Raw genomic sequence first — 13,228 nt, 5'->3', positions numbered from 1 at the left:
AACAGGAAACAACCTAGGAACCTGCCATAGAGGGCCTCTGAAAGCCTCTGCCCTACAGACTATCAAAGCAGATGCTGAGCCTGATGGTAAAACTGTCAGGCAGAGTGAATGGAATTTTATGTAAGAAGTGGGAAATAGCAAGAGCTGGAGAGGACAGGAACTCCACAAGGAGAGCAACAGAACAAGAAAATTTGAACACAGGGAACATCCCAGAGACTCATACTCCAACCAAGGACTATTCATGGAGATAACCTAGAACCCCTGCACAGATGTAGCCCATGGCAGTTCAGTGTCCAAGTGGGTTCCATAGTAATGGGAAGAGGGACTGCCTCTGACATAATCTGATTGGCCTGCTCTTTGATCACCTCCCCCTGACAGGGGAGCAGCCTTACCAGGCCACAGAAGATGACAGTGAAGCCACTTCTGATGAGAACTGATAGACTAAGATCAGAAAGAAGGAGAAGAGGACCTCCCCTATCAGTGGACTTGGGGAAGGGCATGCATGCAGGAAGGAGATGGAGGGTGGGATCAGGAGGGGAGGAGGGAGGGACTTATGGGGGGGATACAAAATGAATAAAGTATATTTAATAAAAGTTAAATAAAAAATTAAAAAAAATTGTAAATGTATATATTGTACATCAATAAGGTTATAAATATAAGTTTAGTTGGTGGGTCCCTTTCACTGCTATCTTCTAAAGAGATTTGTTCAAGCACCTACATCAATGCTTCAAGTTGCTCATCAAGCTCAGAATAAATGAGCTTCTTATACTCTTCTCCTTTATAAGAGATTGGCTTCAACTTCAGCAGAAGCTTACTGGTCCCCAGTCTCATGGTCCTCAAGCTTCCCAGGCTGATTACAGATTAGGTAAAGAGGGACTGTCTACTCTGCAGAAGTGGTTCAGTTTGTCACATTCCGACTTATGAAATATCTTCTAGTGTTGCCAGGAATGTTTGCTTAAAACTAAAAATGCAAACCTTCCCTTGGAAAGTTAGTGTACTTTGTGTTTTGTCTCATTATCTAGACAGGGAATCAAGAAAGTACTTTGTTATATTTTATATCCCCACTAGGCACAGTATTACCTGGAACATAAAAGTTTAATGATTAGATATATTGATCTGAAAGTGAACATGACACAAAAAAATTAAGTAACAGTAAAAGGGAGTTATCTTATGCAATGTTCCAGTAAGTAACTCATGTGAAACACTTGCCAGAGTCCTGGGATAGAATGCAGGAAAATGATACGTTAGAGAATCTGGATCTTAATGGTGAAGTTGTGTAATATCATAATAGACATAAGAGGTAAAGAAAGACAATTCTGGTGAGGAAAGGGAAATCAGGTAGGTATCCCTGCAGATAGCAGTCAGGAGAAGAGTTTCTCTAGGCAGTTCATCTGGGAGGTTGTGGGAAATGAGAACAGATGGGTGTGTCTCGGCAGATGACAAGAGCCATATTTTCAGGTTGAAAACCCCTTACAGATGATGTCAAGAAGCCAGCAGTCTTCAGCAGGAGAGTGCTTAGTGAAAACTGTTAGGAGTCCAGAAAGGTTGCCCTAGGGATGTCTAGATCACCTCAATAGGAAGCACAGGAGGCACAGTGTGAGATGAGGGAATGAAATGGGAGCTTGAGGGAGAAGCAACAGGCCACAAACACTTGCTTTAAGTGTATTGGATTGCCCTATTTTTTTGCATCAGTGTGACCCATAAACACTCTGTTGTATGTTTCTCTAGCTGCTGTCTCCCATGGCTTTTAATGACATAGCATAGAAAGACTCTGCTTCCTTAGATTTCCCTCCAATGGACCAAGGTTGGCCCTTGAGGAATCTCCTTCCTACACATTTGATTACCAATCTATTCTACATTATATTTGACTGCACAGGTGTTGCTTGGCTTACAGTGGAATTATGTACCAATAAACTCACTGTAAAGTGACAATATTGTGAGTTACAAATATACAATTCACCTAACATACCTGTGACATCATGTCCTAGTAACATACCAATATGGCATAGAGCACAACTGCATGAACTGTTTCCCATTGTAATCAAGTGGCCAAGTGGAACTATGGCTTCCTGATGCTCGGATTCAGCATCTCAGGATGGTATATAGTGACACGTTACTGGGGGGAAACATCAAACTTAAAAGCACAGTTTCTTCCAAATATTACTTTCTCACTGTGGTAAAATGGAAAATTCATCAAGTTAATCCCTCATAAGCCTGAGTCTCTATATCATCACTGCTTTCAATAGGTAGCCGTATTATGTACGAATTATGGAAAATGCAAAAGTAAGAAATGGACTTTTTTTCTCCAGGGGCTCACAACTGAGAACCGACTGATTTGGTTTATACAATCATGAAAATAAGAAGAATGGCTTCATCATAAAACACTAAATAAAGCTACATTTAAGTTTCCAAGAAAAATGTCTGAAATGATCTGAAACCCAATGGAATCAGTTTCTAGCCTTATATTAAAGGAGTAAGGAATGTAATTTCAGTTTGATGCATTTTCTGTTATATCCTGTGATTGAAAATAATGCTACTTTTCATAATAAAAATTTTATTACAGGACTAAGGATGTAACTAAATCATAGAGTGTCTTCTTAACGTGTGTACAGCTCTGGGTTTAGTCCATGTCATTATCAGTATGTTACCACAGAAAATGTCAAACAAATATGAAAATAGAGAAACAGCACAATGTGACCTCTGTGCACCTATAACTCGGCTTAGGGACAGTTTTATTCGTGGGTTGTCTCACTTCATTTCAACCACAACTAGACCTCTATACAAGCTGATTTCTGAGTGAACCTCAAACATGGCATCATCCCATTTGTAAATAATTTGTATTGCTCATAAATTCTTATATATACAAGAGCACTATACCATTTTCCACTAAAATATTTTAGAACAATTTCTTACTTTCTTGTTCAGTTATAAAGCTAGTTTCCAGATGTTTCTAGTTAAATTCAATTCAATAAAAATAAAAATAAATAAGTGAATACATAAATAAATAAATATATATATATATATACTGTGTTTTGGCTTAAACCAAAATTTCAATAAGATTCAAACAAGACAACTGGCTGATATGCCTGTAAAAGAACTTATAATTCACTTGTAATTATCTGATTCTTTGCACTTACTCATTTCAGAAGCCAAGAGACTTGTCCTGATTCCAATGCCATTACATTATTGACCCTGTTCCTTTATCCATATCTTTTGCGAAATGGTCATCAGGTGGCTTGTTCTGGTTGGAGACTAATTCTGAATGGTGGGATAGATAAATGAGGTGTTTATGCTTACTCATATTAGAAGGAACATCTGATACCTTCTCTCTCCCTTTCCCTGTATCTATTTGTAGGTATATGAAATTTTCATTTATATTTATATTATATATTTTTTCATATATATTTCCTCTCATATACATTTTTCTTATGTATATTTATATCCTCCTATAAATTTTATTGGGGCATATACTAAATAATATACTTTAGTTCTCACATTTCTTGTTAATTATTTGAACTATGTCTATAAAAATGGCCTTTTTCGAAGTCTGATCCAAGATGGCAACAACCACCGTGAACTGTATCAGAGGGGCAGAGGATCTGAAACTCCAAAATTGGTGAGTGGAGGGGCAGCTGAAGCCAGAACATCAACATTGAGGCTTCCTGGGTGAGAGGGGACAACCCATGAGCTGAGACCATTTGGATCCAGGTCACCAGCAGACTTCTCTGGGGACTGAGAGTGGCAAATATTCAATCCCCTGCACTTCCCTTTGACAGACCTCCCTCCTTGCTCCTCGGCAAAGGTGGCCCACAGTGCCCACTGCTCCAAGCAGAGAACTCCTTGCTCAGTAACTGAGACAGCAGAGGCAGGCCTCCTAGTTCCTCAGTAGCAGGCAGCCAGCTGTACTGGCCACCAGGGGACCAGGTCTGCCTGCAGCTCTACAGGCTCCACAGGACCTCCCAGCAGTCATCTGTACTGGCATCCCAGTTCTGCTGTTTTGGCAGGACTCCCAGCAGGCCACAGTACCAGGCTCCCAGTTCTGTACCTGCAGCACCACTGAGCTGATGGATCTAGTACACTGGCATTTTCACATGCAGGCCCAAATATGAGAGTAGAAAACGAGGAATCCTTGTGATTTCTGATTAAGGCTGCTAGAGAGTGAGTGTGCCTTCCAGTGAGTGCGTGTAGAGCACCCCCCCAGATCCAAGGTCCCTCTACACTAGCAGCCAGACAGCAGATCCCTCCCACCCACAGCACCACTATGGGCAACATAGGGATTCTTGGGACAGCATCCTCAACATTGAAGCCCCTGAGCTGTGGGTCTACATTGGAGTCCAGGCAAACAATTCCTGGAGCTCAGACAGGTCTGAACACCAGGAGGACAGTAGGACAGACTAGGAGGACACTTGCGTATTCAGGGAACCAGCACATACACATTGCGCCTGCAAACAGCACCATCACCTGCACCTCTTCCTGTGCTTAAGCCCCACATTCCAGGCATCTACACTCCCTAGCACCCTGTCCTGCAAGGCAGACTTCCACGAACACGTCCGCACTTGCTTGCCTACACTTGTGCATCAGCTCTGCGACCTTCCTTCCTTAGCTACAGCTGAAAAATCAACAAACACTCTCAACCTGATGGACCTCTCTCATCTTCCCTGAAGACTACTCCAGACACCAGAGAAAGACCCAGTCTGAAGTACAGACTCCAGAACAAACAGTAAAAGTTACAGATAAGCACATGGCTAAAGGCAATCAGGATATCATACCTTCACCAGCAACCCCAAAAATCAATGGATATTTTAATTCATTGGAAACACAGGAAAATGCTTTTAAAGCTATGCTTGTCCATTAATTAGAGGCACATAAAGAGGAAACAAACAAATCACTTCATAGAAATGGAGGCAAATAAAGAGGAAATGAACAAAGCTCTCAAAGAAATACAGGCAACTCCAGCCAAACAGAGACATGAGTAGAGGCACAATTACTGGCATAAAAACAAAAGAATAGAAGCCATCATGGAAAGACAGGAATCCACAATCAAACAGATGAAGAAAATGGTGCAAGAAACAGAATAAGAATCAATAAAGAAAACACAGAGAAAACTCTGGAGCAGAAAAATTAGAGAAAAGACCAGGAACCACAAAGGTAAGAATGACCAATAGAATACAAGAGATGGAAGAGAGAATCTCAGGTGCTGAAGATACACTTGCTGAAATTTGATATCTCTCTCAAAGAAAAAGTATAATAGGAAAAGTCCCAAACACAAAATATCCAAGAAATCAAGATGACATGAAAAGACAAAATCTAAGGATAATAGGAATAGATGAAAAAGAAGATTCGAAGCTCTAAGGTCCATAAAATATTTTCTTTTTTTTTTTTTACTTTTAAAAAATAATTTATTTTTTCTTTTTTTATTTTTTTTATTTTTTATTTTTTATTTTTTATTTTTTTATCAGTTACATTTTATTAACTCTGTATCCCAGCCGTGTCCCGATCCCTCATTCCCTCCCAGTCCCTCCCTCCCTCCCCATAAAATATTTTCAAGAAAATCATAGAAAAATTTCCCAACTTAAAGAAAGAGATGTCCATAAACATACGAGAAGCCTACAGAACAAGAAGTAAACTAGACCAGAAATGAAATTCCTCATGTCACATAATAGTCAAAATACTAAATATACAGAACAAAGAAAAAATATTAAAAGCAGCAAGGGAAAAAGGCCAAGTAACATATAAAGGTAGACCTATCAAAATCATACCAGACTTCTCATCAGAAACTAAGAAAGCCAGAAGGGCTAAGGGACCACAGATGCCAACCCAGACTACTATACCCAGCAAAGCTTTTAATCAACATAGACGGAGAAACCAAAATATTCCATGACAAAACTAAACTTAAATAATATCTACACAGCAACACAGCCCTACAGAAGATACTAGAAGGAAAATTCCAATCCAACAAAAAGAACTATACCCAAGAAAACACAGGATATAGATAACTTAACAAAAGAAAACAAGCATTGAAACACAGTACACCACCAACTCTACAATAAAGGGAACTAGCATTCATTGGTCACTATTATCTATCAACATCAATGGACTCAACTCTCCAATAAAATGACACTGACTAACAGAATGGTTGCAGAAATAGGATCCAATATTCTGCTGCATCCAAGAAACATGCCTCTACAACAAAGATAAACACTACCTCAGAGTAAAGGGCTGGAAATGTTTTTCAAGCAAATGGACCCAGAAAACAAGCTGGGGTAGCTATCCAAATATCTAATAAAATAGACTTTCAACCAAAATTAATCAAACAAGATGAGGAGGGGCACTTCATTCTCAAGAGGACATAACAATTCTGAACATCTATTCCTCAAATAAAAGAGCATCTGTATTTGTAAATGAAACATCATTAAAGCTTAAATCACACATCAATTCCAATACGTAATAGTGGGTGACCTCAACACTCCACTCTCACCAAGGACAGATCACATAGACAGAAGCTAAATAGGACCACTTAAAGAGGTCCTAAGTTAAATTGCCTTAATAGATGTCTACAGAAATTTTCACCTAAATTCAAAAGAGTACACCTTCTTTTCAGCAACTCATGGAACCTTCTCCAGAATAAACCATTTGGTTGGTCACAAAGCAAGCTTCAACAAATACAAGAAGATCAAAATAACCCATTCTATCCTATCTGACCACCATGGACTAAAGGTAGACCTCAACAACAACAGGAATAACAAAAAGCCTATGCACACATAGAAACTGAACAACTTGCTACTCAGTGACAGCTGGGTCAGGGAAGAAATAAGGAAATAAATTCAAGACTTCCTAGAATTCAATGAAAATGAAAGCACAACATACCCAAACTTATGGGACACAATGAAAGAAGCGCTAAGAGGAAATGTCATAGCACTAAGTGCCTTCAAGAAGAAATATCTCATACAAGAAACTTAATGGCTTACCTGAAAGCCATAGCAAAAAAAAAAAAAAAAAAAAAAAAAAAGAAGCAGACACACCCAAGAGGAGTAGACAGTTATTGCTCTACTCAGAGCTGAAATCAATAAATTAGAAACAAAACAATTCAAAGAATCAATAAAACCAAGAGTTGATTCGTTGAGAAAATCAACAAGATAAACAAACCATAGCCAAACTAACTAAAAGGCAAAAAGATACTGTCCAAATCAGCAAATTAGAAAGGAAAAGGGGGACATAACAACAGACACTGAGCAAATCCAAACAGTCATTAGGTCTTACTACAAAGGCCTATGTGCCACAAAATTTGAGGATCAGAATGAAATGGGCAATTTTCTTGATAGATTCCATTTACCAAAATTAAATCAAGTTCAAGTAAATAGATTGAATAGTCCTACATCCCCCAAGGAAATAAAAGCAGTCATCAAATGTCTCGCTTCCAAAAAAAAAAAAAAAAAAAAAGCCCAGGGCCAGATGGTTTCAGTGCAGAATTCTACCAGACCTTCAAAGAAGAGCAAACTCTAATTCTCTTTAAACTATTCCACAAAATAAAAACAGAAAGAATATTACCAATCTCATTCTATGAAGCCACAGTCACCTTGATACCTAAACCACACAAAGACCCAACAAAAAAAAGAGAACTTCAGACCGATCTCTCTTATGAACACTGATGCAAAAATACTTAATAAAATACTTGCACACCAAATGCAAGAACACATTAAAAATATCATCCACCATGACCAAGTAGACTTCATCCCAGGTATGCAGGGGTGGTTCAATATATGAAAATGCATCAGTATAATCCATCATATTAACAAACTGAAGGAGAAAAACCACATGATCATCTCCTTACATGCTGAAAAGCATTTAACAAAATCAAACACCCATTCATGTTTAAAGTCTTTGAGAGTTCAGGGGTACAAGGCACTTAACTAAACATAGTAAAGACAATATACAGCAAGCTTATAGCCAACATCGAACTAAACAGAGAGAAACTTAAATCAATCCCACGGAAATCAGGGACAAGGCAAGGCTGCCCACTCTCTTTATATCTCTTCAACATAGTACTTGAAGTCCTAGCTAGAGCAATAAGACAAATAAGGGAGATCAAGGGGATACAAATAGAAAAGTGAGAAGTCAAAGTATCACTATTTGCAGATGATATGATAGGATATATATGTGATGTCAAAAAATTCAACCAGAGACCTCCTTCAGCTGAAAACACCTTCAGCAAAGTGGCTGGATAAAAAAATTAACTCAAAAAAATAAAATACAAAAACAAAAACAGTAGCCCTTTTGTATACAAAAGCCAGAAGGACTAAGAAATAAATTAGGGAAACAACACCATTCATAATATTTCATTATAGCCACTAATAACATAAAGTACCCTGGTATGACTCTAACCAAGCAAGTGAAAGACTTGTTTGAAAAAAAAAAAAAAAAAACTTCAAGTCTCTGAAGAAAGAAATCAAAGAAGATATCAGAAGATGGAAAGATCTCCCTCCCTTGCTCATACATCAGTAGGATTAACATAGTGAAGATGGCCATCCTGCCAAAAGCAATCTTCAGATTCAATGCAGTTCTGATCAAGATAGCAACACAATTCTGTACAGACCTTGAAAGAAAAATTCTCAACTTCATATGGAAAAACAACCCAAAATTATCAAAACGATCCTGTACAACAACAGATCGTCTGGAGGTATCTCCATCCTGATATCAAGCTGTAGTATAGAGCAACACTAATAAAAACTGCATGGTACTGGCATAGAAACAGAATGGTGGATCAATGGAATCGAATAGAAGACCCAGATATAAACCCACACACTTATGGATACTTGATTTTTGACAAAGAAGCCAAAACCATTCAATGGAAAAAAGACAGCATCTTCAACAAATGGTGCTGGGCTAACTGGATGTCTACATAAAAAAATGAAAATAGATCCATATTTATCAGATTGAACAAAACTAAAATCCAAGTGGTTTGAAGACCTCAACATAAAACCAGACACACTGAACCTGTTAGAAGAAAAAGTGGGTAAGAGCCTTGACCTCATTGGCACAGGAGACAACTTTTTAACAGGATACCAACAGCACAGGCTCTAAGATCAACAATCAATAAATGGGACCTCATGAAACTGAAAAGATTCTGTAAAGCAAAGGACACTGCCATCAGAATAAAACAACAGCCTACAGACTGGGAAATGATCTTCACCAAACCTATATCTGACAGAGGGCTAATATCCACAATATATAAAGAACTCAAGAAGTTAAAAAACAACAAAACAAGTAACCTAATAAAAAAATGGGGTACAGAGCTAAAAAGAATTCTCTGTAGAGAAATACCGAATGGCAGAGAAATAATTAAAGAAATGTTCAAGGTCCTTAGTCATCAGGGTAATGCAAATCAAAACAGCCTTGAGATTTCACCTTACACAAATCAAAATCAAAAACTTACACACATAAGATCGAATACTCAAGTGACAATACATGCTGGACAGGATATAGAGAAAATAGAACCCTACTCTACTGCTGGTGAGAATGTAAATTTTTACGACCAAGTAGGAATAGTGCTTTCTCAAGATCCAGCTATACCACTCCTTGGCATATATCCAAAAGATGCTCAAGTACACAACAAGGACATTTGCTCAACCATGTTCATAGTCACTTTATTCATAATAGCCAGAACCTGGAAACAATCCAGATGTCAACTGAGGAATGGATACAAAAATTGTGGTACATTTATACAATGGAATACCACTCAACTATTAAAAACAAGGAAATCATGAAATTTTCAGTCAAATGGTGCAATCTAGAAAAGATCATCCTGAGTGAAGTATCCCAGAAACAGAAAGACACACGTGGTACATACTCACTCATAAGTGGATATAAGACATTTAATATAGGATAAAAATACTAAAATCTGTACACCTAAAGAAGCTAAGCAAAAAGGAGGACCCTGGGTAAGAGGATCAATCCTCACTCAGAAAGCCAAACAGGTTGGACATTGGAAGAGGGAGAAAACAGGGAACAGGACAGGACATACCACAGAGGGCCTCTGAAAGACTCTACCCAACAGTGTATCAAAGTAGATGCTGATATTCATAGCCAAACTTTGGGCAGAGTGCATTGAATCTTATGAAAGAAGAGGCAGATAGAAAGACCTAGAGGGGACAGGAACTCCACCAGGAGAGCAACTGAACCAAGAAATCTGGGCACAGGTGTCTTTTCTGAGACTGATAGTCCAAGCAAGGACCATGCATGGAGATAACCTAGAACCCCTACACAGATGTAGCCCATGGCAACTCATTATTCAAGTGTGTGCTCTAGTGAAGGGAACAGGGACTGCCTCTGACAAGAACTCAGTGGCTGCCTCTTTGATCACCTCCCCCTGAGGGGTGAACACCCTTACCAGGCCACAGAGGAAGACAATCCAGCCAGTCCTGATGAGATCTGATAGGCTAGGACCAGATGGAGGGGGCAGAGTACCTCCCCTATCAGTGGACTTGGAGAGGGGCATGGGAGAACAAGAGGGAGAGAGGGTGGAATTAGGAGGGAAATGAGGGAGGAGACTACAGCTGGGATACAAAGTGAATAAAATGTAATTAATATAGAAAAATCAAAATTAAAAAAATGGCCTTTTTCTTAGGTAACCCTGAGGTAGTGTTTATAATTAAGGAAGGATTCATCATTCATTCTTTCCTTTATTTACATATTTTTTAAAACCCATTTGTTTGTTCCGTGGTATCTTCCAAAGTTGATGAATTTATTCATTTTGTGTCATTATTGACTGATGAATTTCAAGTAATTTGATATGTTCTGTTTTACTGCAAAATTATTTTTAATGATGCCAGAACTGTCCAAGTTTGACCAGTGAAAGCTACCTTGACCACCTCCCATAATGGTTTTAGCATGCTCCTCACAGTTACTGGGAATAGTCTAGCTTTATAATTTTACAAATGTTCCAAGCCACCTTATAAATGTCTTACCCCAGATCTAGAATCATCTGTTTCTTCAGTGAGTCCAACTACAAGTTCATAGTATTTAAAACCCCAGACTGAGCTTCATCAGTGTTTGTTGCTGCCAATAATGGCTGTTGTCTCTAAGTCATTTTAGTAGCCAGACAAGTAATCAAGTAATTATATTTTTTTCTCAAAGTAAAAAAAAAAATCTATTAGTAATACATCTTTCAATTTAAGTTGAAAACTACAAGGCTGTACATAACCTTGCTATTGTTACATCTAGATTTCCTCTGTCTGTTGCTAAAAAATCTATTGCTCAATAGAACACCATAATCAGTGCTTTGTCCCAAATACATACATGAGAGTCTCAGAAGAAGAACAACAGAAACAGCAGCATAATAATTATGAAAAGTAATTTGGTTTCTTTTGTTCTCTGGTGTAGTTCTTCCATGAGAGATGTAAAAGTTTCTGTTAACCTATGATGTTTGTTATTGTGAATGTTGTTTTTATATCTGGAATTGCCTATTTCTTGAATTATATGCATTTTTTATTTATAACATAGGAAATAAATTGAAAATATGAGTCAATTTAAAGTTTACATTGACTTTGGAGATTCAGCTGGAACTTCAAAATACTATTTCATAATTCTGACCATTTCACAGTGTTATTAATTTATTCGGGAAAATGGGAGCAAGGGAGAGAAAGCAAGCCAAGTATTATGCTAGATGCTTTACATGTACCATTTGACACAATTTCAAGAGAATCTTTCAAAATACAGAGTATTATTTTTTAACCAATTTTCAGATGAAACCAGTGTGGCTCAGAGAGTTTCCTTTGTGCAAACTCAAAATATAGTAAGTAGAGAAGTCAGATTAAACTTGTAAGATCAATGTATCCCAAAACCATACATAAATTTAATTTCTGTCATTAAAGAGTTAATGCAGGCTTAACCACAGGAGGGGGGAAAGAAAACAGTTCAAGCCTTCATCCCATGTTCATGCATACTTGGAGGCTCTGGAGATAGCAGCTGACTACACTTGCTTGCTTTTGAAAATTTCTAGGGGATTAGGAAATGAAGTCAGAATGAAGAAACCCTGGGTTAGGTGTAGTTAGCTATTAAGAGTTTGGATTAAGGAAAGTGACTTTGAATTTCACTGAGCTAATTTCTAGCTATGTAACTCTAGTAAGGTGTGTAACCTTTTGGTACCTCAATTTCTTAATAAATAAACACTAATAATATTTTATGAGATTATTTATAATTTTTAGGTAAAGGTCACTTTAGGTGAATGCTTGGCACAAAATATCCACAAATAAACTGCTGTTATTAGTTTAGTTATTAAAGCAAAACTTCTGTTGTTAGCTTAGACTTTTCCATCCTCTGTGACAGAACTATAGCTCAGATGATCTGAAGCAAAAAGGAAAAAATTTAACCCATTCTTATAACAATTTCTCTTTTCATCATGCCTTCATTCCTTCAAATGAGCTACCATCTTAAGCTAAACCATGACTGTGGACCTCTCAAGGTATAGGCTTCCCAGCTTCCTGGGCGCAGAAAAGCCAAAGTGTTCATTTCATTCAACATGGTTGGAAAAACCATCATGGCACTGTCAAACCACCACTGTTAGTGAGTGCCTTTAAAAAAAAGATGAATAGGTCATCTGTAGATGAATGATTTAGCCACATTTTTTTGAGATCATCTTTTTTATTTTGTAATTAAATTATGTTTATATCAATTGGAAAAAAAAGTGGGGAACAGCCTAGAACTCATTGGCACAGGAGACAACTTCCTGAACAGAACACCAACAGCACAGGCTCTAAGAGCAACAATCAATAAATGGGACCTCATGAAACTGAAAAGTTTCTGTAAAGCAAAGGATACCGTCATCAAAACAAAACGACTGCCTACAGATTGGGAAAGAATCTTCACTCACCCTTTATCTGACAGAGGACTAATATCCAGTATATACAAAGAACTAAAGAAGCTGAAAAGCAGCAATCCAAGTAATCCAATTAAAAAATGGGGAACAGAGCTAAACAGAGAATTCTCGACAGAGGAATATCGAGTGGCAGAAAAACACTTAAAGAAATGCTCATCCTCATTAGCCATCAGGGAAATGCAAATCAAAACGACCCTGAGATATCACCTTACACCCATCAGAATGGCCAAGATGAAAAACTCAAGCGATAACACATGCTGGAGAGGTTGTGGAGAAAGGGGAACCCTCCTCCACTGCTGGTGGGAATGTAAACTGGTACAACCACTCTGGAAAGCTATCTGGCGCTTTCTAAGA

The 13,228-nt window shown here is 37.9% G+C and overlaps 1 protein-coding gene across 5 annotated transcripts in view; it reads left to right on the top strand.

Annotated features, from left to right (window-relative positions):
• Nucleotides 1-13,228, top strand: part of Cpq (carboxypeptidase Q) — a 568,473-nt gene that overhangs the window by 485,947 nt on the left and 69,298 nt on the right. The window contains exon 9 of one of the 5 annotated variants that reach the window (XM_060393041.1): nucleotides 2,310-2,565. The exons of the other annotated variants lie outside the window; for them this stretch is intronic. Within the exon in view, the coding sequence (XP_060249024.1) occupies nucleotides 2,310-2,323 (14 nt within the window). The 3' untranslated portion in view covers nucleotides 2,324-2,565. Of the gene's footprint in view, nucleotides 1-2,309; nucleotides 2,566-13,228 lie in introns of those variants that run through there. 5 annotated transcript variants of the gene reach the window in all.

This window comes from Meriones unguiculatus, chromosome 1, assembly GCF_030254825.1.
Source record: "Meriones unguiculatus strain TT.TT164.6M chromosome 1, Bangor_MerUng_6.1, whole genome shotgun sequence".
In the NCBI taxonomy this organism is placed as follows: Eukaryota; Metazoa; Chordata; class Mammalia; order Rodentia; family Muridae; genus Meriones; species Meriones unguiculatus.
Note: the sequence above shows the minus strand (reverse complement) of the source record. Positions and strands in the feature narration are given on the sequence as shown.